The sequence below is a fragment of the Ixodes scapularis genome, unplaced genomic scaffold (genome assembly GCF_016920785.2).
Source record: "Ixodes scapularis isolate PalLabHiFi unplaced genomic scaffold, ASM1692078v2 PGA_scaffold13__105_contigs__length_92229423, whole genome shotgun sequence".
In the NCBI taxonomy this organism is placed as follows: domain Eukaryota; kingdom Metazoa; phylum Arthropoda; class Arachnida; order Ixodida; family Ixodidae; genus Ixodes; species Ixodes scapularis.
The window spans coordinates 4,758,450-4,785,304 of record NW_024609839.1 but is presented as its reverse complement, the minus strand read 5'-3'; the positions used below and the strand labels follow the sequence as shown (position 1 = coordinate 4,785,304).

At 42.3% G+C, this 26,855-nt stretch overlaps 1 protein-coding gene across 1 annotated transcript in view; it reads right to left on the bottom strand.

Moving 5' to 3' along the window:
- The window catches only part of LOC115318152, a 37,037-nt gene that overhangs the window by 1,444 nt on the left and 8,738 nt on the right, over positions 1-26,855 (bottom strand). The window contains exon 2 of the mRNA XM_040211871.2: positions 12,117-12,228. Coding sequence (XP_040067805.2) covers positions 12,117-12,228 — 112 coding nt within the window. The remainder of the gene's footprint in view (positions 1-12,116; positions 12,229-26,855) is intronic.

Sequence of the window (26,855 nt, the reverse complement as noted above, 5' to 3'; positions counted from 1 at the left end):
ACCACAGGACCACCGGTATAACCAAATCATACATGGAGAAAGACGACCGCCATCTTCCAACAAAAACGTCCATCGTTCACCACCGCTATCGTTACATACACCATACATGTCGAAAAAGAACATAAGCCACGTTTACACGAATGCGACTTAGTCGCATTGAATCCAGTTGCCGCATTCAATATCCGGTCATGTAAACGGCATGTGCGCAAAGCGCATCGCATTTTGGAACGGGGAGGATTATCGGAAGGCGCTCGCTGCGGGAGCGAGTGAACAGCTGAGAACATGGCGGCTGCCAACCTCGTCGGCGGCGCGGAGAGCGGTCCCGCAATTTTTTTCCCGAGAACGCAAGCTTTTATTGCGATCATAAGTAAGCGGAATATAGCGGAGCTGCTCGGTGAGGGCGGCCCCGTCCAAACCTTTGCGAAGTACGACTTGCGCGTCCGAAGGGGTCACAAAGGCTTCAGTGCAACCACGAATGACACCGAGAGCTCCGAGCACTGCACAGCACTGCATGGTAGCGCAGAACGAGCGGCTCCTACCTCGGTGCAGTTCCTGACTCCGCAAGAGCCTCTCGGACTCGGGGTCCGGTTGGTCCGGTCGCGATCGGCGAGGTCTAGCGCGGCGAAACGCGGAGGCTTCCTCAAAACGTGCACACACACGTCGCCTCTCGTTCAGAGTGAACCGGCCGCCCGGCCTGGAGCCCTAAACGCCTTCCGTCTCCCAACTTCTTCCACAGCACCGAAGACAGCGGGCACGAACTTTACGTTCACTGAATGCGTCGAAAGGCCTCCACGTGCGATGCACCGGAAAACGTGGTGCGGCTGGTGCCGGAACGGAACTGCATAACTTCGAATTTGAGTCAACGTGCACGGCAACAAACCGATCGTGACACCAAGCCGCGGATACCGCATCGCCGGTCGACAGCGGCAAACGGCCCGTTGCTCGTATCGTGGGCCGTGACTCGTACTCGGCCAACTTGGCGTCTTTTCGTGGCCCCTCGCGTCGTCGCAACCAGCCACAAACCCGACAAACCCACCAGCCCGAAACCGTAGCGACAGTAGCCTGCGTTGGAGAAAAGCGAAACCGAAACTTAAAGCTTCCGCCCAGTGGCTTCCGCTGCCGCGGCTTTTCTAACTTCGCGGCTTCCACTTCCGGTCGTCGCGGAGATGGCGAAGATAGAGCGGTGTGGGGGGTCGTTGGCTCGTTTACGGTTACGGGACAGATGTTTTGCGGTCCGTTTCTACTGCGTCTATGGCTCTCAACTGGACCGCGCCTCTCATAGTTCAACCAGGCGTGGTCAGCCTGCGTCAGGCCGGCTCGACTCGTCCGATCGCCGGACCGCAGGCGACTTCCAAGTGGTACGGCCGTTAGGCCTAGGAGCCGAAGGCCTAGGATGCGTGAAGCGGTAAGCGAATCTCGTCCCGTTTTCGTTCTACTTTTAAATTACGTTAGGTGCGCTACAGTATAAGCATGCGTGCCAAGTGTTCGTGACAATTTTGAACTAGAATAATTGTGCTTCATTGCGGTCATTTGCCGAAAATGTAAATCGAGCAATGAACGGGGAGCCATGCTTGAAAACGGTGTATGTACGATGTTAACTTCTACCTGGGCGGCTAAAAAAAAAAAAAAGTCAAGACTGGTTACGGTTGGATGCGAGGCTGGTCCCGATGTGATGGTAAACACTTAGAGCGCCTTTCTGAACGGCATGTTAGCAATATAGCGATCAACGAGACGAGCGACGGCGAGAAGCTACGAGAGCTGGCGCCGAGCGCCGAAGATTTCTCACTCTCGCTGCTTGCGCCGCTCGGTTTTTGGGCTTCTAGAAAACGTCGCTCATCGCCTTGGTCGCTCGCACCAATCGCTTTCATAATGTGTGTCTCGTCGCGTGGCTGACTGCCGTGTTTATTCGAATATAAGTCGACATTTTTTTTTTTCGGAAATTGTGATTAAAGAATTTCGACACTTACATTCGCGACCAAATTTTGCGACCCTACCGGAGGCATGAAGCTATCGAGTCACCGAGCCGGCGTTGCCGTAGGGCCGCGCCGCTTCTTGTTTCAAAAAGCTTTTGGTAACCGAAATGGCTGGCCGCCCGCGGTGGCCGGTGCCGATATCGCGTGCACCCCTCGGGCGTCGGATTACGACATCGCGCCTCTAGCGTTGCCCTTGCTGGGCAACGGGTAAGGAGAGGAACGCGATGCGCCATGCACTTTACCCTCCATCCTCGCAAACGCGCACAAAAAAAAAGAAAGAAAAAAAAAGAAAAGATGGTTTTTTTGTTAGTTGCTTGAGGCAGCTCGGCTCGCGTGTTGCTCATGGCGACACGGCGGCTTTGCTTGCGTCTTTGTAGTTTGTCTTCGGTCGCTTCGCACCTTTTTTCGTTTCTTGTCGTCATTTTACAACGGTGTCAGTGAAGTATTGCTGCGAATTTACGAGGATGTCTACCCAGCTGACGAAGCTTCGGACGATGATAACATGTCCAGAAGTTCTGACGGTGATGAAGTTTTTGGCATCGCCCCGTGATTTAGCTAAGAGTGATGTAAAGAAAGGTTTTTTTCTTTCTTTTGTCCAAAATTTCCCCTGTTCTTAAAAATAAAAAAAAGGTCGACCTATATTTGCATTTTTTTTTGTTCTTGGTGGATCCAATAAATAGGGTTCGACCTATTTTCGATTACATACGGTAACTTCAATTTTTATTTTGGGTTACGTCGGACGCAACTCGAATGCTTGACAGTTACGTTGGGCGTAACTTTAATTTTTATTTCGGGTTCCGTCGGACGTAAGGTTAGACACTCCTTTGCACTTAAGGAAAATAGGGGCTGCTGGTTCATCATATAAACCAACCAGTTGTGTTTAATTAAAATGCATCACTGACCTCAAAAAAAAAAAAAACTGCTATCCTAGAGTTTATGCTATAGGAATGTAGCGCTTCAGATAAATTTGTTAATTTTTACTTTTAGTCCCTGCCCCCTCCAGATACAACATCTGGCCTAAAGCAGTGTTCCGGATCTCCTCCCAAGACCTCAGGCGGGTCGTCATTCAATCCATGAGTCGGCGGCGTCTCATGGGCGTGTTGCTGGTGCTTACTGGATGGTGCTACCGAGGGAAAAGTGGTCATGCTTGGGAAAGGCAAGTATGGCCGCCGTAAGTATACATATTGTCTTTGCACCTTTGCTCGAATCCACTTTTAAGAAATGCACAGTTCGCATGTGTGCATCTCTCAACGTTTCCACAGTCGGCTGTTTTTTTTTTGTTTTTTTTTTTGAGTGCTTCAATTCTGTCAGCGCTAGTTTCTCTAGATCATGCAAATGGGATGCAACACTAAACCACATATGCTCTCGCAACAAACAGTGCTGTGCAGAAGCACAGTGGAATTTACTCTAGCTTTATAATGCAGCACAAAATAGTTGACTCCAAGTATAGCTACTTTTGTGACTCCGTTTAACCAAAAGCTCTGCCGAAACAAACTTGCCGCCTTATAGGTAGTGCAAAAGAACCTCGCGTGCCTAACCTGGAGAAGGGCATTTTTTTTTTCATAGGTCAATTTTTTCTTAAACCAATACCTTCAGCCTCCTTGAAATGTTAACATCATGTGACACAAAGGAAGAACAGTAAATTCTTTAATGTTGGCAAACCTTTAATTTTCGCGGCCTTTAATTTTGCAGAATTCAGTGGCTGCGATTATGTCCTCTGTGACCGATTCGAGAAGAAATAGGGGCCACGAAGATAAGGGGGTTTTACTGTACATCGGAGGAAAGAGGAAGTCACGTGTGTTTGTATGCAGGAGTAAAACCAACAACAACAATCATGTTGTCGACACTTTGTAAGCCTATCTGTGTCTATTGAATGATATCAATTTTGTTTTAGTTCGTTAAACATTGTTGCCTGTACATTGTGGGATGTCGTCTTCAACACGAGCAGTGGTTTTCTTCTCAAGCAGGCAGCATGGATGCGTGCCGCAGCACAACATAGTTCATTTGCAGGTGGTACCGCAGGTTCAAGGATGGTTGGCACAATATGGGGGAATCACAATTCAATGTTCTACCTCGGGCGTAGACAAGATTTGCTTATTCTAAATCATTTTGTCTAAAAATCTGGGATTTGCGATGAATGTACCCGCATGGTTGGAAGGGCCAGACAAGCCTTGTGAGCGCTTCATTTTCTAGCGTCTCAGTCCTGAACCCACTCAGGCACCACATGTGTAGATGTTCCGATAGGTGGGAGCACTTATTTGGAAAATGGTGAATGGCAACTGTTATCTTTATTAGACTCCTGTATTATGGTCAAAGTTGGACTGCATATTTGCAATACTTTTTCTCACTTAAAAATATGTCACACTAAAATATGTAAAATAGCCGATGACAAAAAGAGAATGGCTGGGCGTCCTCCAGCACGTGCTTGTGCTTTTCACCCCACTTTGGACAGATGTGCTTGCTCCAGGCTCATGAGGCGCTGAAACGTCATCGAAGGTAGCAGACGGGCTGGTGGTGGAACAACGGAGACTTCTCCCTGCCTTTTTCATGCTGTCAGTGAGCGTGTACCTCTATACTCTAACTTAGCTTAACCTGCACAGAGCTGAGGAGAATAGGCTTGGCGAGTGCCCTTACTGCATATGCATTTGTACAGCTGAGGCACTTTCTGAATCAAGAACATTGTGTATCTTACCTTCAAAAACACATCATTTTGGGGGTGCAAAAGGAATTGTAAGGCATATCTTTGTTTGTATTGTCCTATTACGCATCGCAGGCACGTAGCCAGGGGGAGGCTTATGAGGCCGGCCCCCCCCTCCCCCCCGATACCTTCCATTTTGCATGGGTCCTCCTCTCCCCTCTCCCCCTCATACAGCGTTTTGTTATGAGGGGGCCCCCCCCTGAAACAAAATCCTGGCTACGTGCCTGACACATCGACTCCAACTTAATGCGGAGTTGACCGACCCTGTTGATAAATTTAATGCCTGCCAGGTAATTTGTTTTGCATTCAGTTAATATATCAGTATTCAGTTAGGTATCCCAAGTCATTAGTCGTTGAGATGCAGTCTCTGTGCAAGTCAGTCATGTTTAACATTCATAAAACTGCTTGTCACATAATGGCACTGTCGAGCACATGTACTCGGCTCGAGCAATCGCTGTGCACAAGCTGGTCGTGTGGATGCAGACAGCAAACATCCCGGTTGAAACGTCCTTCCTCGCAATGTAGCTCAAGACTAGGTCAGGGCCCCACTCACAGACGTCTATACTTTGCAGCTCTTTAAGCTGGACCACTTTTGACACTACAAGCCATTGCAGCAAAAACAGTGTGAGACATGATTATAAGCTCGACGTACCATGGCATCCAACTAGAAGGTCACATGGCTTGCAGCTTCTGCCGTGGTTAACTTTAAAATGAGATAGTTTGGAATAATGCTCCCGGTTTTTAGTGTTGCCCGGCACGGTTAACAATTTGGTGATATAGTGCTGCATTGAAAAATCTGCATTCGTGACAGTATCACCTTATGAATGCATACTAGCTATTAAACTCTCCATTCTGCAGAGAAATGAAATGCACTTTGCTTCCAATTGCAGCTACTTCTGGAACTTCATGGTATGAAGCACCTTATGGCTGCAAGCTCTGACCGATCTTGTTCTCTTGTCTGCGCAGGCCCATTGCAGGGAGTCACTCCGAGAGCCTCACCAGAGGTTCCTGCCCGCGGTCGTTCTAAATTTTTTTGTTGTAGGTATGCATCCTTTCTGTCTTTCCCTAATGTACTCAGGCGTTTTCTTTTCATTGTCGCAGATTTGCCTCAAAATTGGTTCAGCACAAAAATGGATGCTGTACAACTGTATCCCGCATATTTTGTTCAAGATAACTTTTCTTTGCGAAAGTTAGATTTTTTTATGAAGGTTAGTCTTTTTTGTTTTTATTCACAAATTTATTTGAGTTTCCATGGGCAACACTAAAATGTTATGCCAAGAGCAAGGACAAGTTCACTGCTCTAACTTGTTCTCAACTGATTGCAAGAAATTTTGTTAATGTCGTGAAACCTCTTTCCAGCACTTGCTTTGCAGCATGGAAACAAATTATACATGGGACATACTCTTCTTTAGACTGCTTGTTCATTCTGCAGGTCTGCCTTCTATAGATGTCGTGCTACTGGAGAGCAGGCGAATTCGATTGTTGGTTTTGCCATTGCTTTTTTTTAGCCGTTGTCTTAATAGTTCTTGTAAATTTAAAAGTTTTCCTAAAAAGCAAGTCGGCAAGAATATGTATTTTGACTAGTTAGGTGGAAATAATGATCTAGTACCCTTTAGTCAGTAAAATAGATAGTGTGTGCCGCTGTTAGTGTCAAGTAGAGATGCACGCTTTTTAGGCATTTTGCGCAGAGTGGTACCCATTTTTATTGGTTAGCCTCTTGGTGCGCCAACTAAACTCTTTCTATCCAGACACCTGCCCTTTGCTTTTATTTGGCAGGCTCTGGCAATAAAATAATATAGTGTTATTCCTCGGTGGCCTAAAAACCTAAAGAAAGAAGTTTCTCCATGTTTAAACGCAAACTTTTATAAAGGCAAAAATGAATTAAGCCAGTAGCAGACGACACATAGCCTCAGCGGTGCTCCGCGCCAACAGTGTTGCGTCAAAATAGCGGTCGTCTCCTTTTTGCTGCCTTCTCTCTCTTTCCTTGGGCGCTCTCCCCCCTTTCCTCCTCTCCGGCACCTTTGTCACCACACCCACTGGCTAAACTCCCACTATTGGGCAGGAGATCGAACTATAGGGGGCGCTCTGACCCGTCTGTTTTCCCCACGCTTGGTGTTTACTCAACACAAGGCCTATGCACAAGCCGACAGGCCTTATGAGCATGGCCATGTCATCTTCTACAATAGAGCGCGGGGCGCAGTTTAATAAAAAAAATACTAACAATTGACGAAGCGACGTTAAGCGCCGGATCTGTCCTCGGAGAATGCGAGCTTGACCCACTTCGGCTTTTGTGATGAGCTGGCATCGTGCATGCTGCATTGTTCATGCAGGCCGAGTGGAAACAAAAGAGCCCCTCCTCCCCTTCGCCGGAGAACACGAACTCCAGCCGAACGCTGATGCCGCGTTCGGTTATGTCGGCCGAACGCTGCATCATTGTATTTGTTGTCCCCATCCGTGTAGTTGTTAGGTTAACCGCTTGGGGCGTCACGGTCTGTCCTCCTCCCCAATACGGCTCTGCATTGCAGTAGTAGGTGTTTTTTTTATAGTCTTTAGAGTTAAATGTGAATATTTGACAGAAATCTCCCAGGTTGGGGTGAAAGAGGGTTAAATGAATGCATTTGATCATTCGCCTTAATTCGGTACCCATCATTTCAAGGCCTGTGTGGCCTTGTCCTGGGGTGTGTCTATGACTGTGGCTGTGAAGGAGCAGTTTTTTAATAGGTACAAGTACAAAGTATAAGAACAAAAGGATCTATGTGCTGATCATGAAAGAATATGCTAGCCATTCTAATGTAGCTCTGCCAAGTACTTGATTGTGATTTGTTTTTATTTCCAGCTACTTGGTTGCCTCAAGATCTGCAGATCCTAGTGGCCACAAGCTTGGACTCAATCTTCTGTGGTCCGGCCAGGACCATGGGGGAGGTAATCCCAGCAACAAGAGCATCACAGTATCTCCCTGCCTGTGACTTTCGATTAGCACCACGACAAGGGAGTCCTCATGCCACCAAGTGTTAGGTATGCTACTCGAAATAAGCATTCTTACCTATTCTTGAAGCGAAACAGCAAAAGCACTACTAAGCCTAAAATGCAAAAAACATTCAAATCTCGGGTTGGATGGAGTTCCAATTACAAAAAGGCGTCTGCAGACATGATTCACATGTGAACTTAAAGCCCACGGATGTAGGTTCGACGGAGTCACAGAAATAACTTCCCGCAGATGGCTTCGCTAGTGCCATACCCAAATTCTTAAAATAATCATTCTGTTACGTTGGTGTCATTAATCTTATGTAGCTACCCCACCCAGCAGTCGGGAGATGTGAACTGTGAAAAAAATGGGAACTTGCACATTGTCAGCTCTGCAAAGATAATATATTGAACCGAGCATAGCACGTTCAACTTAAGAAAGCAATTCAGTGCAGGCCTAGTTTTAAGCTTCACATATTTGTTATTGCCCTTCATAATGAAGTAAAAACTGCTTAAGTTGTGGCCCACTACAGGCTTTCTATTAGTGTTAAAAAGTGTTATGGCAGTTTAAACAGCTCGCTCTAAATATTTTCTTGAAATGTATAGGTTTATGGAAATTATTATGTGGATGTTTGCAGACAGTCATAGTGAGACCAATCTTTAGTGCCAAGTGTTCCACTTATTCAGAGTTGGTTGAGTCTGTAAATATTGTAGGTCGCAAATGATATTTTTATGGTATGCGATGGGCACAATCATCCGTAATGACTAGCTTTACCTAGGGGAACTTTATACATTTACTACGGCAAGATGGTTTCACAAAACTAAGTATTTAGTTTATTCAACTCCTGCACTAGCCTTATCTCTAGAAACTTTTTATATTCTTTACGATGCTGAGTTAGGATTCTGGAAGTAGTTTTTCTAGAACTACGCTAGACATTTCCAGTTCATAATTTTTCTCGCAAAGAATTCGAGAGAGCCAAACCCTGTAATATGCGGATGGAACTCGGAGAATGATACGACTGGCAGTTTGAAACATTCGGCACTGTAACAGTAACAATGACATGTCACCTGCCTATGTAATGCTCATTGTAGCAGATCAAACTGCTTTTTCCGTCTGCACTTATTTTCAGTGGACTCATTCAGCGAACTCGCACCCGAGACTGCAGCGCTGGGTTCTGCGAAGTAATTTGCATGAATATAGATGCAACAGGTTTTTTTGAGTGTGCGTCTAACACGTATTCTTCATATTGAATCTGCCACTGTATTCATAACCATGTCCACATTCCAGCTTATTTTTATTTTGACAATTGAGTTTGCTTCAGTACTTTTCTCAACAACTGTGGTTGTTGAGCCGTACTCAAGACCATTAATCTTGTGTTTCACTATTACATTAATATATAAATCTGTTGATGCCGAGTGAGAATTCAAGGTCTTGAATCTGTCGTGCGAGTTAAATAAGAACCAATAAAAAGCTCTATAAAGGAAATTTTGTTAAAGGAGGCTCTATAAGCATTAAAATAGCACATGCCATGCTAAAAAAAAATACAAATTCTTGTTAGGTATGCAAGGATGACACTGCTGTTTCTGATGTGTCACAAAAAAAATCAGTGCCATGCAGTGTTCCTTATGGAAGTACAAACTGTCGAATTCAAAGCGCAGAAGTTTTATTCAAGAATGTTCCTCAATACAAATGTATTTAGACATCTGAGCCACTGACTCATACATGACTATGTGGAGAACATTCATTTTCATGTGCATTATAGTTTACAAGGTCTAGTCTGCATTGATTTATTGCATTCATGCTGAAATTGGGAGGGGTTCTCTGGGTATGAATAAAGATATAAACATTTCTTGAAATCAAAACGTTTGAGAACGGACAAAAGGAAGGATCTGAGAACGGTATCTTAGATTCTCTTCTCTTTTTCTTATCTCTAATTTTCACCTTATTTCACCGGATGCATTTAGTTTTTTTAGCGCAGCTCTTAGCACCCGTTTCCGCGTTTCGCGGCGCCACCCTCGGCGCAACCGCCCAACTAAACTTGGCAGGAAATTGAATGAATGTTTCGGTCATGTGACGTTAATTATTCCGCTAAGTCTAGCTGAGAAACTGAATTTTTTATGGATGACATTACACGGTCATGCAACGTCAATTTCCCGGCTACTTTTAGCGGGAAAACTGCATTTGTGTTGAGGTCACATGACATCAATTTCCGCGCTAAATTTTATGGAAAACTTAACCCGCTAAATTTAGTGGGCGAATTTTCCCGCTAAATTCAGGGAAATTTTTTGCTAAATGGGAGGGAGCAGAAGAGGAGGAGGGGAGGGGGAGGAGGGGCATACCCTCCCATCCTCCTCTTCAAGATCTGTGCCCTAATTTCACATTACAGAGAATTGTAAACGTCTCATATTTCATCTCGTGTTTATTCAACTTTTATATTGCAGGTGCGCTTGCAGCACAAATCTGGGTTGTGCTGATCCTCTACGCACAAGTTAGGAACTCCTGAGTGGCAAGAGTGGGAGTTTGGTCTGACAGCTCAAGGGACACCATTGTTCAGTATTGAATTTTTAATTATCTTCTTTTGAGCAAAGTTAAGCTTCGCTGCTTGCGGTTCTTCTAAAAATAAATACCTGCAACCAAATTTACCACGTCACAACATTTTGCCTCTGCTCTTAGTGCTCCTGGTGAGCCTCGGATAAGAGCTTACTGGTGTGCAAAACATCATGCTTGTTTGAAACCACTCACTGATGTAGACTCGCTGACATCCAGCATTCCAATGAAACGCTGGATGTCCACAGGTCTTTCTTGAACAATGCAAGCGGGAAAGGAACCATACAATCGTATCATATTGGGGGACATTCTAGAGAGTGTTTTTTTGTATGTTTAACAGATTTTTTTTTAAAAAGCCGTAAAAGCTACATTTACGCGGTCTGTGCACGTGAGTTATATGGCCAGGGCGGCATAGTATAAAAGGCTAATTTGTAATGATCAGTCAGCTTATTACAGAGATATGCCAGTCTTCTTTCAGAAAACTAGATGGAGGTTCATTCTAGCATAGTTTTATCTCGCGAGTCTGAATATCCCGTTCGTTTTCCACAAAGATATAACTAAACGTGAGAAAACAAAAAAACATCCTACCAATAGTGACATCGTAAGAAGACCTTTCGGCTGCCAAGCATGTCGCTTAAGGGCCACGCGTCCAATCTCAAGTTTTCTAGGTATATTCCCCCGCATTGGCACCAGTCGTGACACATTTTTCTGCACTTTTAAAAAATAGCACGTGTGTGCATAGCTTTGATAGGTGCTGAAGATGCATGAGCAAAGATTTCGAAAGCCACTTTTGTGACGTCGCTCTCCAGGGAAGTGCTTTCACAGCGCTTTAAAAATGACTCTATGCAGCCTCGATTCATAAAATTACCAAATAATTTTGATATTTGAGATTCTGGAGGTCATATGAAGAAGATTTAAAAGTGTTTTCTCAAATACAAAACCGCTTCAGCCTCTCTCTAAGTATGGTATGTTCCTGAAATTTTTAATCAGTGAAAATAGACCCATGGTTCCAATTAGAAACTTGCTAAGCATCATCAAAACACACTAAATCAACTTTCTTTGTGAAGATATAAAACAAGAGCAGCATTTTATGGCGTTCTAAAAAAATGGGCAATTTGGACGCGTTTCCAGACTTTGGTTTCTTGCCAGAGCGCATCTTTGCACCTGCGGTCCTGCTGCCCGGTGGCCGCAGTGCGAAGCCGCCCCCTCGCCTCCCTCGTAGGATGGAGGGAAGCAAGGCGCATGTGCGTTGCGTGTCTAAGGGGGAACAGGACCTTGGGCGCAGAGATGAGCTCTGATAAGAAACTGAAACCTAGAAACTCGTCCAAATAAAGCGTTTTTACAGAACGCGTAAAAGGCTACCCCCGCATTATATCCTTCTAAAAAAGAGTTGATTTTGTGGTTTTCAATGACTCAGCAAGTTTCTAATTGAAACCATATTTTCATTTTCACTAATTAAAAAGTTAATTAACAAATTGTATTTAATTATCTGACTGATTGTTACGATTAGGTCCCTATACTACGCACGCCTGGCAGTATAACTTGCCTGCACAAGCCGCATTAATTTAGCTTTCACGACCTTTCTAAACATATATGTAAAGCTTAAAACTAAATCGCCCTGTACAACAGTGAAAAGGCGAAACGAGCATGTTGGAGCCATATGGCTCCACCCTGCTGGTATCGCCTTTTCGCTGGTATAGGTTGTCCCATATCACGTTATGCACGCATGGTTCCACAAGTGTCCGACATGTTCCACTACGCTGGTATAGGATGTCCCATAATACGACACGCTTGTATGGTTCCGCCTACCTGTATCGTTCCGCCTTAATCCACTATACTGGATCCGCCGATTCGCTTGTATAGGATGTCCCATATTACGGTTACGCTTGTATGAGCCTTTTCCGACATCTTTCCATCATCGAAATTTTCCAACAGGGTGTAGCGAGTACAAGCGCACTGGATGTTGCTCGCGGAAGACCTAAGCATACTCTTAGACTTCTTGCAAGTATATAAGTAAGGCGAGCTTCTGATGTGTTGGAAAGCACCTGTAACACAGGTATAGAATAGGCGCACTAGTGCTGTGTGGAATGAGAGCATTGAATCAATTGAGGCTCCCCATTTTGCACCCGCTATGCATCGAAAAACATTAATTACACTATTAATTCTCCCCTCCAGCATATCTTTATGTTTGGACCAAGTCAGGGATTGATCCAGTAGGACGGCAAGAAATTTGTATGATTGAACTCGCTGAATTGAGTCTCCACCCTGTTGGAAAATATCGATGATGGAAAGATGATGGAAAAGGCTCATACAAGCGTAACCGTAATATGGGACATCCTATACAAGCGAAAAGGCAGCTCCAGTATAGTGGATTACAGCGGAACGATACAGGTAGGCGGAACCATACAAGCGTGTCGTATTATGGGACATCCTATACCGGCGTAGTGGATTTGGCGGAACCATGTAGGCGGACGGAACAATACATGGATAACGTAATATGGGACATCCTATACCAGCGAAAAGGCGATACCGGCATGTTGGAGCCATATGGCTCCAACATGGTGGTTTTGCCTTTTCACTGTTGTACATGGCAATTTAGTTTTAAGCTTTACATATATGTTTAGAAAGGCCGTGAAAGCTAAATTAATGCGATTTGTGCAGGAGAGTTATATGGCCAGGCGTACGTAGTATAGGGACCTAGTCGGAACGATCGGTCAGATAATTAAATACAATTTGTTAATTAACTTTTTAATTAGTGAAAATGAAACTATGGTTTCTATTGGAAACTTGCTGAGTCACTGAAAACCACAAAATCAACTCTTTTTAGAAGGATATAATGCAGGGGTAGCATTTTACGCGTTCTGTAAAAATGCTTTATTTGGACGAGTTTCTAGGTTTCAGTTTCTTATCAGAGCTCATCTTTGCGCCCACGGTCCTGTTCCCCAGGGGCTTAGACGCGCAACACACGTGCGCCTTGCTTCCCTCCATCCTACGAGGGAGGCGAGGGGGCGGCTTCGCACTGCGGCCACCGGGCAGCAGGACCGTAGGTGCAAAGATGCGCTCTGGTAAGAAACCGAAGTCTGGAAACGCGTCCAAATTGACCATTTTTTTAGAACACCATAAAATGCTGCTCTTGTCTTATATCTTCACAAAGAAAATTGATTTAGTGTGTTTTGATGATGCTTAGAAGTTTCTAATTGGAACCATGGCTCTATTTTCACTGATTAAAAATTTTAGGAACATACTATACTTAGAGAGAGGCTGAAGCGGTTTTGTATTTGAGAAAACACGTTTAAATCTTCTTCATTTGACCTCCAGAATCTCAAATATCAAAATTATTTGCTAATTTAATTAATCGAGGCTGCATAGAGTCATTTTTAAAGCGCTTTGAAAGCACTTCCCTAGAGAGCGACGTCACAAGAGCAGCTTTCAAAATCTTTGTTCACGCATCTTCAGCGCCTATGAAAGCTATGCACGCACATGCTATTTTTTAAAGGGGCAGAAAAATGTGTCACGACTGGTGCCAATGCGGGAGAATATACCTAGAAAACTTGCGACTGGACGCGCGGCCCTTAAGCGACACGCACTTGGCGGCTGAAAGGTCTTCTTACGATGTCACTATTGGTAGGATGTTTTTTTTGTGTTTTCTCACGTTTAGTTATATCTTTGTGGAAAACGAACGGGATATTCAGATTCGCGGGATAAAACAACGCGAGAATGAACCTCCATCTAGTTTTCTGAAAGAAGTCTGGCACATCTCTGTAATAAGCCGACTGATCATTACAAATTAGCCTTTTATACTATGCCGCCCTGACCATATAACTCACGTGTACAGACTGCGTAAATGTAGCTTTTACGGCTTTTTTAGAAAAAATCTGTAAAATATACAAAAAAACACTCTGTAGAATGTCCCACAATACAATATGATTGTATGGTTCCTTTCCCGCTTGCATTGTTCAAGAAAGACTTGTGGATATCCAGCGTTTCATTGGAATGCTGGATGTCAATAAGTCTCTACATCAGTGAGTGGTTTCAAACAATTATGATGTTTGCAGACCAGTAAGCTCTCATCCGAGGCTCACCAGGAGCACTAAGAGCAGAGGCAAAATGTCGTGACATGGTAAATTTGGTTGCAGGTATTTATTTTTAGAAGAACTGCATGCAGCAAAGCTTAACTTTGCTCAAAAGAAGATAATTAAAAATTCAATACTGAACAATGGTGTCCCTTGAGCTGTCAGACCAAACTCCCACTCTTGTCACTCAGGAGTTCCTAACTTGTGCGTAGAGGATCAGCACAACGCAGATTTGTGCTGCAGGCGCACCTGCAATATAAAAGTTGAAAAAACATGAGATGAAATATGAGACGTTTACAATTCTCTGTAATGAGAAAATACAGTACAGCTCTTGAAGAGGAAGATGCCCCTCCTTCCCCTCCCCTCCTCCTCTTCTGCTCCCTCCCATTTAGGGGGAAATTTCCCCGCTAAATTTAGCGGGTTAAGTTTCCCAATAAATTTAGCGCGGAAATTGATGTCACATGACCTCAACACAAATGCCGTTTTTCCGCTAAAAGTAGCGGGGAAAATGACGTCGCATGACCGTGTCACGTCATCCATAAAAAACATTCAGTTTCTCAGCTAGACTTAGCGGAAATATTAACGTCACATGACCACAACATTAATTCAATTTCCTGCCAAGTTTAGTTGGGCGGTTACGCCGACAGCGACGCCGCGAAACGCGGAAACGGGTGCTAACAGCTGCGCTAAAAACTAAATGCATCAGGTGAAATGAAGTGAACATTAGATATACTGTAAGAAAAAGGAGAATCTAAGATACCGTTCTCAGATCCTTCCTTTGGTCCGTTCTCAAATGTTTTGATATCAAGAAATGTTTATCTCTTTATTCATACCCAGAGAACCCCTCCCAGTTTCAGCATGAATGCAATAAATCAATGCAGACTAGACCTAGTAAACGATAATGCACATGAAAATGAATGTTTGCCACATAGTCATGTATCAGTCAGTGGCTCAGATCTCAAATACATTTGTATTGAGGAACATTCTTGAATAAAACTTCTGGGCTTCGAATTCAACAGTTTGTACTTCCATAAGAAACACTGTATGGCACTGATTTTTTTTGTTTTTTGTGACACATCAGAAACAGCACAACACTGTCATCCTTGCATACCTAACAAGAATTTGTATTTTTTTTAGCATGGCATGTGCTATTCTAATGCCCATACAGCCTTCTTTAACAAAATTTCCTTTGTATAGCTTTTTATTGGTTCTTATTTAGCTCGCACGACAGATTCGGTTCCTTGAATTCTCACTCGGCATCAACAGTTTTATATATTGATGTAATAGTGAAAGACAAGATTATGGTCTTGAGTACGGCCCAACAAGCACAGATGTTGAGAAAAGTACTGAAGAAAACTCAAATGTCAAAATAAAAATAAGCTGGAATGTGGATACAATTATGGACATGGTCATGAATACAGTTAGCAGATTCAATATAAAGAATATGTGTTAGACACACGCTCAAAGAAACCTGTTGCATCATCATTCATTCAAATTACTTTGCAGAACCCAGCGCTGCAGTCTCAGGTGGGAGTTCGTTGGATGAGTCTACTGAAAATGAGTGTAGACGGAAAAAGCAGTTTGATCTGCGATAATGAGCATTACATAAGTGACATGTCATTATTACTGTTACAGTGCCGAATGTTCCAAACTGTCAGTCGCATCATTCTGTGAATTCCCTCCGTACATTACAGGGTTTGGCTCTTTCGAATGCTTTGCGAGAAAAATGATGAACTGGAAATATCTAGAGTAGTTCTAGAAAAACTATTTCCAGAATCTTATCTCAGCATCACAAAGAATATAAAAAGTTTCTAAAGACAAGGTTAGTGCAGGAGTTGAATAAACTAAATACTTTGTTTTTCGAAACCATCTTGCCGTAGTAAACGTATAAAGTTCCCCTAGGTAGAGCTAGTCATTACGGATGATTGTGCCCATTGCATACCATAAAAATTTAATTTGCGACCTACAATATTTACAAACTCAATTAACTCTGAATAAGTGGACCACTTGGCATTAAAGATTGGCCTCACCATGACTGTCTGCCAACATCTACATAATAATTTTCATGAACCTATGTATTTCAAGAAAATATTTGGTGCGAGCTGCTTAAAACACAATAGCACTTTTTAACAAGTGCTGATTGTTGGGCAAGTTGGTACGGTACGTTAGAAAACATAATTGCGCTTTAAAGACGGGGACATAGGAAGGACAGACACCACCGAGTGCTAACTTTCAACTGATTTAATTCAAGAACCTCAGCGTAAAAACACACTGCGTCACCGCACCACATCTCAACCAATCCGTGGCCCTGCCACGGACCGCAAGTACGCCAACTCCTTATCCGCCAAGTCAATTGACGCCACACTGACACAACACGTGCCAGAACTATTTATAGCATCAGCCTCCATAATCTCTCTAACAGTCATATCTTTGTGCCTAGCAAGAACAGTAGACAAAGCAAATAATGGTTTGCACTCGCAGTGATGATCTGTCGTGTCACTGTCATGACTGCGGGTGCAAACAATTATTTGCTTCGTCTACTGTTCTTGAGAGGCACAAAGATAGGACTGTTAGCGAGATTATGGAGGCTGACACTATAAATAGTTCCGGCACAAGTTGTGTCAGTATGGCGTCAATTGACTTGGCGGATAAGGCGTTGGCGTACTTGCGGTCTGTGGCAGAACGGATTGGTTGAGATGTGGTGCGGTGACAAAGTCCGTTTCTACGCTGAGGTTCTTGAATTAAATCAGTTGAATGTTAGCGCTCTGTTGTGTCTGTCCTTCCTATGTCCCCGTCTTCCAAGCGCAATCTTGTTTTCTACCACACTTTTTAACACTAATAGAAAGCCTGTAGTGGGCCACAACTTAAGCAGTTTTCCCTTCATTATGAAGAGCAATTACACATATGTGAACCATGAATATAGGCCTGCACTAAATTTTTTTCTTAAGCTGAACGTGCTATGCTCTGTTTACTATATAAATCTTTGCAGAGCTGACAATGTGCAAGTTCCTGTTTTTTTTTATATTTCACATGTCCCGACTGCTGGGTGTGGTAGGGACATAAGATTGATGACACCAACGAAACACAATGATTATTTTAAGAATTTGTTTGGGTAAAGCACGAACAAGGCGATCTGCGGGAAGTTATTTCTGTGACACCGTCGAACCTACATCCGCGGGCTTTAAGTTCACATGTTAATCCTGTCTGCAGACTCCTTTTTGTAATTGGAACTCCATCCAACCTAAGATTTGAATATTTTTTTTGCATTTTAGGCTTAGTAGTGCTTTTGCTGTTCTAGTAATAGGTAAGAAAAATGCTTATTTCAAGTGGCATACCTAACACCTGGTGGCACGAGGACTCCCCTGTCGTGACGCTGATCGAAAGTCATAGGCAGGGAGATACTGCGATGCTCTTGTTGCTGGGATTATCTCCCCCATGGTCCTGGCCAGACCACAGAAAAAGATTGAGTCCAAGCTTGTGGCCACTAGGATCTCCAGATCTGGAGGCACCCAAGTAGCTGAAAATAAAAACAAATCACAATCAAGTACTTGGCAGAACTACATTAGAATGGCTAGCATATTCTTTCGTGATCAGCACATAGATCCTCTTATTTTAGTCATAGTCACCCCCCAGGACAAAGCCACGTAGGCGTTAAAATGATGGGTACCGAATTAAGGCGAATGATCAAATGCATTCATTTAACCCTCTTTCGCCCCAACCTGAGAGACTTCTGTCAAATATTCACATTCAACTGTAAAGACTACAAATAAACTACTACTGCAATGCAGAGCCGTATAGTCTGTTCTCAAATGTTTTGATTTTAAGAAATGTTTATATCTTTATTCATACCCAGAGAACCCCTCCCAGTTTCAGCATGAATGCAATAAATCAATGCAGACTAGACCTTGTAAACTATAATGCACATGAAAATGAATGTTCGCCACATAGTCATGTATGAGTCAGTGGCTCAGATCTCTAAATACATTTGTATTGAGGAACATTCTTGAATAAACCTTCTGGGCTTTGAATTCGACAGTTTGTACTTCCATAAGGAACACTGTATGGCACTGATTTTTTTTTGTGACACATCAGAAACAGCACAGCAGTGTCATCCTTGCATACCTAACAAGAATTTGTATTTTTTTTTAGCATGGCATGTGCTATTCTAATGCTTATACAGCCTCCTTTAACAAAATTTCCTTTGTAGAGCTTTTTATTGGTTCTTATTTAACTCGCACGACAGATTTGGTACCTTGAATTCTCACTCGGCATCAACAGTTTTATATATTGATGTAATAGTGAAAGACAAGATGTATGGTCTTGAGTACGGCCCAACAAGCACAGATGTTGAGAAAAGTACTGAAGAAAACTCAAATGTCAAAATAAAAATAAGCTGGAATGTGGATACAATTAAGGACATGGTCATGAATACAGTTAGCAGATTCAATATAAAGAATATGTGTTAGACACACGCTCAAAGAAACCTGTTGCATCTATATTCATGCAAATTACTTCGCAGAACCCAGCGCTGCAGTCTCGGGTGCGAGTTCGCTGAATGAGTCCACTGAAAATGAGTGCAGACGGAAAAAGCAGTTTGATCTGCGACAATGAGCATTACATAGGCAAGTGACATGTCATTGTTACTGTTACAGTGCCGAATGTTTCAAACTGCCAGTCGCATCATTCTGGAATTCCATCCGTATATTACAGGGTTTGGCTCTCTCGAATGCTTTGCGAGAAAAATTATCAACTGGAAATGTCTAGCGTAGTTCTAGAAAAACTACTTCCAGGATCCTAACTCAGCATCGTAAAGAATATAAAAAGTTTCTAGAGATAAAGTTAGTGCAGGAGTTGAATAAACTAAATAATTAGTTTTGCGAAACCATCTTGCCGTAGTAAACGTATAAAGTTCCCCTAGGTAGAGCTAGTCATTACGGATGATTGTGCCCATTGCATACTATAAAAATTTAATTTGCGACCTACAATATTTACAGACTCAACCAACTCTGAATAAGTGGAACACTTGGCACTAAAGATTGGTCTCACCATGACTGTCTGCAAACATCCACATAATAATTTCCATAAACCTATGCATTTCAAGAAAATATTTGGAGCGAGCTGTTTAAAGTGCCTTAACACTTTTTAACACTAATAGAAAGCCTGTAGTGGGCCACAACTTTAGCAGTTTTTACTTCATTATGAACGGCACTAACAAATATGTGAAGCTTAAAACTAGGCCTGCACTGAATTGCTTTCTTAAGTTGAACGTGCTATGCTCGGTTCAATATATTATCTTTGCAGAGCTGACAATGTGCAAGTTCCCATTTTTTTATATTTCACATCTCCCGACTGCTGGGTGGGGTAGGTACATAAGATTGATGACACCAACGTAACACAATGATTATTTTAAGAATTTGTTTGTGTATAGCACTAGTGAAGCCATCTGCGGGAAGTTATTTCTGTGACTCTGTCGAACCTACATCCGTGGGCTTTAAGTTCACATGTGAATCATGTCTGCAGACGCCTTTTTGTAATTGGAACTCCATCCAACCAGAGATTTGAATGTTTTTTGCATTTTAGGCTTAGTAGTGCTTTTGCTGTTTCACTTCAAGAAGAGGTAAGAATGCTTATTTCGAGTAGCATACCTAACACTTGGTGGCATGAGGACTCCCTTGTCGTGATGCTAATCGAAAGTCACAGGCAGGGAGATACTGTGATGCTCTCGTTGCTGGGATTACCTCCCCCATGGTCCTGGCCGGACCACAGAAAAGGATTGAGTCCAAGCTTGTGGCCACTAGGATCTCCAGATCTTGAGGCACCCAAGTAGCTGAAAATAAAAACAAATCACAATCAAGTACTTGGCAGAGCTACATTAGAATGGCTTGCATATTCTTTCGTGATCAGCACATAGATCCTCTTATTTTAGTCATAGTCACCCCCCAGGACAAAGCCAAGTAGGCGTTAAAATGATGGGTACCGAATTAAGGCGAATGATCAAATGCATTCATTTAATCCTCTTTCGCCCCAACCTGAGAGACTTCTGTCAAATATTCACATTCAACTGTAAAGACTACAAATAAACTACTACTGCAATGCAGAGCCGTATAGTCTGTTCTCAAATGTTTTGATTTTAAGAAATGTTTATATCTTTATTCATACCCAGAGAACCCCTCCCAGTTTCAGCATGAATGCAATAAATCAATGCAGACTAGACCTTGTAAACTATAATGCACATGAAAATGAATGTTCGCCACATATTCATGTATGAGTCAGTGGCTCAGATCTCTAAATACATTTGTATTGAGGAACATTCTTGAATAAACCTTCTGGGCTTTGAATTCGACAGTTTGTACTTCCATAAGGATCACTGTATGGCACTGATTTTTTTTGTGACACATCAGAAACAGCACAGCAGTGTCATCCTTGCATACCTAACAAGAATTTGTATTTTTTTTAGCATGGCATGTGCTATTCTAATGCTTATACAGCCTCCTTTAACAAAATTTCCTTTGTAGAGCTTTTTATTGGTTCTTATTTAACTCGCACGACAGATTCGGTACCTTGAATTCTCACTCGGCATCAACAGTTTTATATATTGATGTAATAGTGAAAGACAAGATGTATGGTCTTGAGTACGGCCCAACAAGCACAGATGTTGAGAAAAGTACTGAAGAAAACTCAAATGTCAAAATAAAAATAAGCTGGAATGTGGATACAATTAAGGACATGGTCATGAATACTGTTAGCAGATTCAATATAAAGAATATGTGTTAGACACACGCTCAAAGAAACCTGTTGCATCTATATTCATGCAAATTACTTCGCAGAACCCAGCGCTGCAGTCTCGGGTGCGAGTTCGCTGAATGAGTCCACTGAAAATGAGTGCAGACGGAAAAAGCAGTTTGATCTGCGACAATGAGCATTACATAGGCAAGTGACATGTCATTGTTACTGTTACAGTGCCGAATGTTTCAAACTGCCAGTCGCATCATTTTGGAATTCCATCCGTATATTACAGGGTTTGGCACTCTCGAATGCTTTGCGAGAAAAATTATCAACTGGAAATGTCTAGCGTAGTTCTAGAAAAACTACTTCCAGAATCCTAACTCAGCATCGTAAAGAATATAAAAAGTTTCTAGAGATAAAGTTAGTGCAGGAGTTGAATAAACTAAATAATTAGTTTTGCGAAACCATCTTGCCGTAGTAAACGTATAAAGTTCCCCTAGGTAGAGCTAGTCATTACGGATGATTGTGCCCATTGCATACTATAAAAATTTAATTTGCGACCTACAATATTTACAGACTCAACCAACTCTGAATAAGTGGAACACTTGGCACTAAAGATTGGTCTCACCATGACTGTCTGCAAACATCCACATAATAATTTCCATAAACCTATGCATTTCAAGAAAATATTTGGAGCGAGCTGTTTAAAGTTCCTTAACACTTTTTAACACTAATAGAAAGCCTGTAGTGGGCCACAACTTTAGCAGTTTTTACTTCATTATGAACGGCACTAACAAATATGTGAAGCTTAAAACTAGGCCTGCACTGAATTGCTTTCTTAAGTTGAACGTGCTATGCTCGGTTCAATATATTATCTTTGCAGAGCTGACAATGTGCAAGTTCCCATCTTTTTATATTTCACATCTCCCGACTGCTGGGTGGGGTAGGTACATAAGATTGATGACACCAACGTAACACAATGATTATTTTAAGAATTTGTTTGTGTATAGCACTAGTGAAGCCATCTGCGGGAAGTTATTTCTGTGACTCTGTCGAACCTACATCCGTGGGCTTTAAGTTCACATGTGAATCATGTCTGCAGACGCCTTTTTGTAATTGGAACTCCATCCAACCAGAGATTTGAATGTTTTTTGCATTTTAGGCTTAGTAGTGCTTTTGCTGTTTCACTTCAAGAAGAGGTAAGAATGCTTATTTCGAGTAGCATACCTAACACTTGGTGGCATGAGGACTCCCTTGTCGTGATGCTAATCGAAAGTCACAGGCAGGGAGATACTGTGATGCTCTCGTTGCTGGGATTACCTCCCCCATGGTCCTGGCCGGACCACAGAAAAGGATTGAGTCCAAGCTTGTGGCCACTAGGATCTCCAGATCTTGAGGCACCCAAGTAGCTGAAAATAAAAACAAGTCACAATCAAGTACTTGGCAGAGCTACATTAGAATGGCTAGCATATTCTTTCGTGATCAGCACATAGATCCTCTTATTTTAGTCATAGTCACCCCCCAGGACAAAGCCAAGTAGGCGTTAAAATGATGGGTACCGAATTAAGGCGAATGATCAAATGCATTCATTTAATCCTCTTTCGCCCCAACCTGAGAGACTTCTGTCAAATATTCACATTCAACTGTAAAGACTACAAATAAACTACTACTGCAATGCAGAGCCGTATAGTCTGTTCTCAAATGTTTTGATTTTAAGAAATGTTTATATCTTTATTCATACCCAGAGAACCCCTCCCAGTTTCAGCATGAATGCAATAAATCAATGCAGACTAGACCTTGTAAACTATAATGCACATGAAAATGAATGTTCGCCACATATTCATGTATGAGTCAGTGGCTCAGATCTCTAAATACATTTGTATTGAGGAACATTCTTGAATAAACCTTCTGGGCTTTGAATTCGACAGTTTGTACTTCCATAAGGATCACTGTATGGCACTGATTTTTTTTGTGACACATCAGAAACAGCACAGCAGTGTCATCCTTGCATACCTAACAAGAATTTGTATTTTTTTAGCATGGCATATGCTATTCTAATGCTTATACAGCCTCCTTTAACAAAATTTCCTTTGTAGAGCTTTTTATTGGTTCTTATTTAACTCGCACGACAGATTCGGTACCTTGAATTCTCACTCGGCATCAACAGTTTTATATATTGATGTAATAGTGAAAGACAAGATGTATGGTCTTGAGTACGGCCCAACAAGCACAGATGTTGAGAAAAGTACTGAAGAAAACTCAAATGTCAAAATAAAAATAAGCTGGAATGTGGATACAATTAAGGACATGGTCATGAATACTGTTAGCAGATTCAATATAAAGAATATGTGTTAGACACACGCTCAAAGAAACCTGTTGCATCTATATTCATGCAAATTACTTCGCAGAACCCAGCGCTGCAGTCTCGGGTGCGAGTTCGCTGAATGAGTCCACTGAAAATGAGTGCAGACGGAAAAAGCAGTTTGATCTGCGACAATGAGCATTACATAGGCAAGTGACATGTCATTGTTACTGTTACAGTGCCGAATGTTTCAAACTGCCAGTCGCATCATTTTGGAATTCCATCCGTATATTACAGGGTTTGGCACTCTCGAATGCTTTGCGAGAAAAATTATCAACTGGAAATGTCTAGCGTAGTTCTAGAAAAACTACTTCCAGAATCCTAACTCAGCATCGTAAAGAATATAAAAAGTTTCTAGAGATAAAGTTAGTGCAGGAGTTGAATAAACTAAATAATTAGTTTTGCGAAACCATCTTGCCGTAGTAAACGTATAAAGTTCCCCTAGGTAGAGCTAGTCATTACGGATGATTGTGCCCATTGCATACTATAAAAATTTAATTTGCGACCTACGACATTTACAGACTCAACCAACTCTTAATAAGTGGAACACTTGGCACTAAAGATTGGTCTCACCATGACTGTCTGCAAACATCCACATAATAATTTCCATAAACCTATGCATTTCAAGAAAATATTTGGAGCGAGCTGTTTAAAGTGCCTTAACACTTTTTAACACTAATAGAAAGCCTGTAGTGGGCCACAAGTTTAGCAGTTTTTACTTCATTATGAAGGGCAATAACAAATATGTGAAGCTTAAAACTAGGCCTGCACTGAATTGCTTTCTTAAGTTGAACGTGCTATGCTCGGTTCAATATATTCTCTTTGCAGAGCTGACAATGTGCAAGTTCCCATTTTTTTATATTTCACATCTCCCGACTGCTGGGTGGGGTAGGTACATAAGATTGATGACACCAACGTAACACAATGATTATTTTAAGAATTTGTTTGTGTATAGCACTAGTGAAGCCATCTGCGGGAAGTTATTTCTGTGACTCTGTCGAACCTACATCCGTGGGCTTTAAGTTCACATGTGAATCATGTCTGCAGACGCCTTTTTGTAATTGGAACTCCATCCAACCAGAGATTTGAATGTTTTTTGCATTTTAGGCTTAGTAGTGCTTTTGCTGTTTCACTTCAAGAAGAGGTAAGAATGCTTATTTCGAGTAGCATACCTAACACTTGGTGGCATGAGGACTCCCTTGTCGTGATGCTAATCGAAAGTCACAGGCAGGGAGATACTGTGATGCTCTTGTTGCTGGGATTACCTCCCCCATGGTCCTGGCCAGACCACAGAAGAAGATTGAGTCCAAGCTTGTGGCCACTAGGATCTCCAGATCTTGAGGCAACCAAGTAGCTGGAAATAAAAACAAATCACAATCAAGTACTTGGCAGAGCTACATTAGAATGGCTAGCATATTCTTTCGTGATCAGCACATTGATCCTTTTGTTTTTATACTTTGTACGTGCACCTATTAAAAAACTGCTCCTTTACAGCCACAGTCATAGACACACCCCAGGACAAGGCCACACAGGCCTTGAAATGATGGGTACCGAATTAAGGCGAATGATCAAATGCATTCATTTAACACTCTTTCACCCCAACCTGGGAGATTTCTGTCAAATATTCACATTTAACTCTAAAGACTATAAAAAAAACTACTACTGCAATGCAGAGCCGTATAGTGGGAGAGTTTAACCAGTGGGTGTGGTGACAAAGATGCCGGAGAGGAGGAAAGGGAGGAGAGCGCCGAAGGAAAGAGAGAGAAGGCAGCAAAAAGGAGACGACCGCTATTTTGACGCAACGCTGTTGGCGCGAAGCACTGTTGAGGCTATGTGTCGTCTGCTACTGGCTTAATTCATTTTTGCTTTTATAAAACTTTGCGTTTAAACATGAAGAAACTTCTTTCTTTAGGTTTTTAAGCCACCGAGGAATAGCACTATATTATTTTATTGCCAAAGCCTGCCAAATAATAGCAAAGGGCAGGTGTCTGGATAGAAAGAGTTCAGTTGGCGCGCACCAAGAGGCCAACCAATAAAAATGGGTACCACTCTGCGCAAAGTGCCTAAAAAGCTTGCATCTCTACTTGACACTAACAGCGGCACACACTATCTATTTTACTGACTAAAGGGTACTAGATCATTATTTTCAGCTAACTAGTCAAACTAGATATTCTTGCCGACTTGCTTTTTAGGAAAATTTTTAAATTTACAAGAACTATCAAGACAACGGCTAAAAAAAAAGCAATGGCAAAACGAACAATCGAATTTGCCTGCTCTCTAGTAGCACGACATCTATAGAAGGCAAACCTGCAGAGTGTGTCCCATGTATAATTTGTTTCCATGCTGCAAAGCAAGTGCTGGAAAGAGGTTTCACGACATTAACAAAATTTCTTGCAATCAGTTGAGAACAAGTTAGAGCAGTGAACTTGGCCTTGCCCTTGGCATAACGTTTTAGTGTTTCCCATGGAAACTCAAATAAATTTGTAAATAAAAACAAAAAAGACTAACCTTTATAAAAAAAATCTAACTTTCGCAAAGAAAAGTTATCTTGAACAAAATATGCGGGATACAGTTGTACAGCATCCATTTTGTGCTGAACCAATTTTGAGGCAAATCTGCGACAATGAAAAGAAAACGCCTGAGTACATTAGGGAAAGACAGAAAGGATGCATACCTACAACAAAAAAATTTAGAACGACCACAGGCAGGAACCTCTGGTGAGGCTCTCGGAGTGACTCCCTGCAATGGGCCTGCGCAGACCAGAGAACAAGATCGGTCAGAGCTTGCAGCCATAAGGTGCTTCATACCATGAAGTTCCAGAAGTAGCTGCAATTGGAAGCAAAGTGCATTTCGTTTCTCTGCAGAATGGAGTTTAATAGCTAGTATGCATTCATAAGGTGATACAGTCACGAATGCAGATTTTTCAATGCAGCACTATATAACCAAATTGTTAACCGTACCGGGCAACACTAAAAACCGGGAGCATTATTCGAAACTATCTCAGTTTAAAGTTAATTACGGCAGAAGCTGCAAGCCATGTGACCTTCTAGTTGGATGCCATGGTACGTCGAGCTTATAATCATGTCTCACACTGTTTTTGCTGCAATGGCTTGTAGTGTCAAAAGTGGTCCAGCTTAAAGAAATGCAAAGTATAGACGTTTGTGAGTGGGGCCCTGACCTAGTCTTGAGCTACATTGCGAGGAAGGACGTTTCAACCGGGATGTTTGCTGTCTGCATCCACACGACCAGCTTGTGCACAGCGATTGCTCGAGCCGAGTACATGTCCTCGACAGTGCCATTATTTGACAAGCAGTTTTATGAATGTTAAAGATGACTGACTTGCAGAGAGACTGCATCTCAACGACTAATGACTTGGGATACCTAACTGAATACTGATATATTAACTAAATGCAAAACAAATTACCTGACAGGCATTAAATTTATCAACAGGGTGGGTCGACTCCGCATTAAGTTGGAGTCGATGCGTCAGGCACGTAGCCAGGATTTTGTT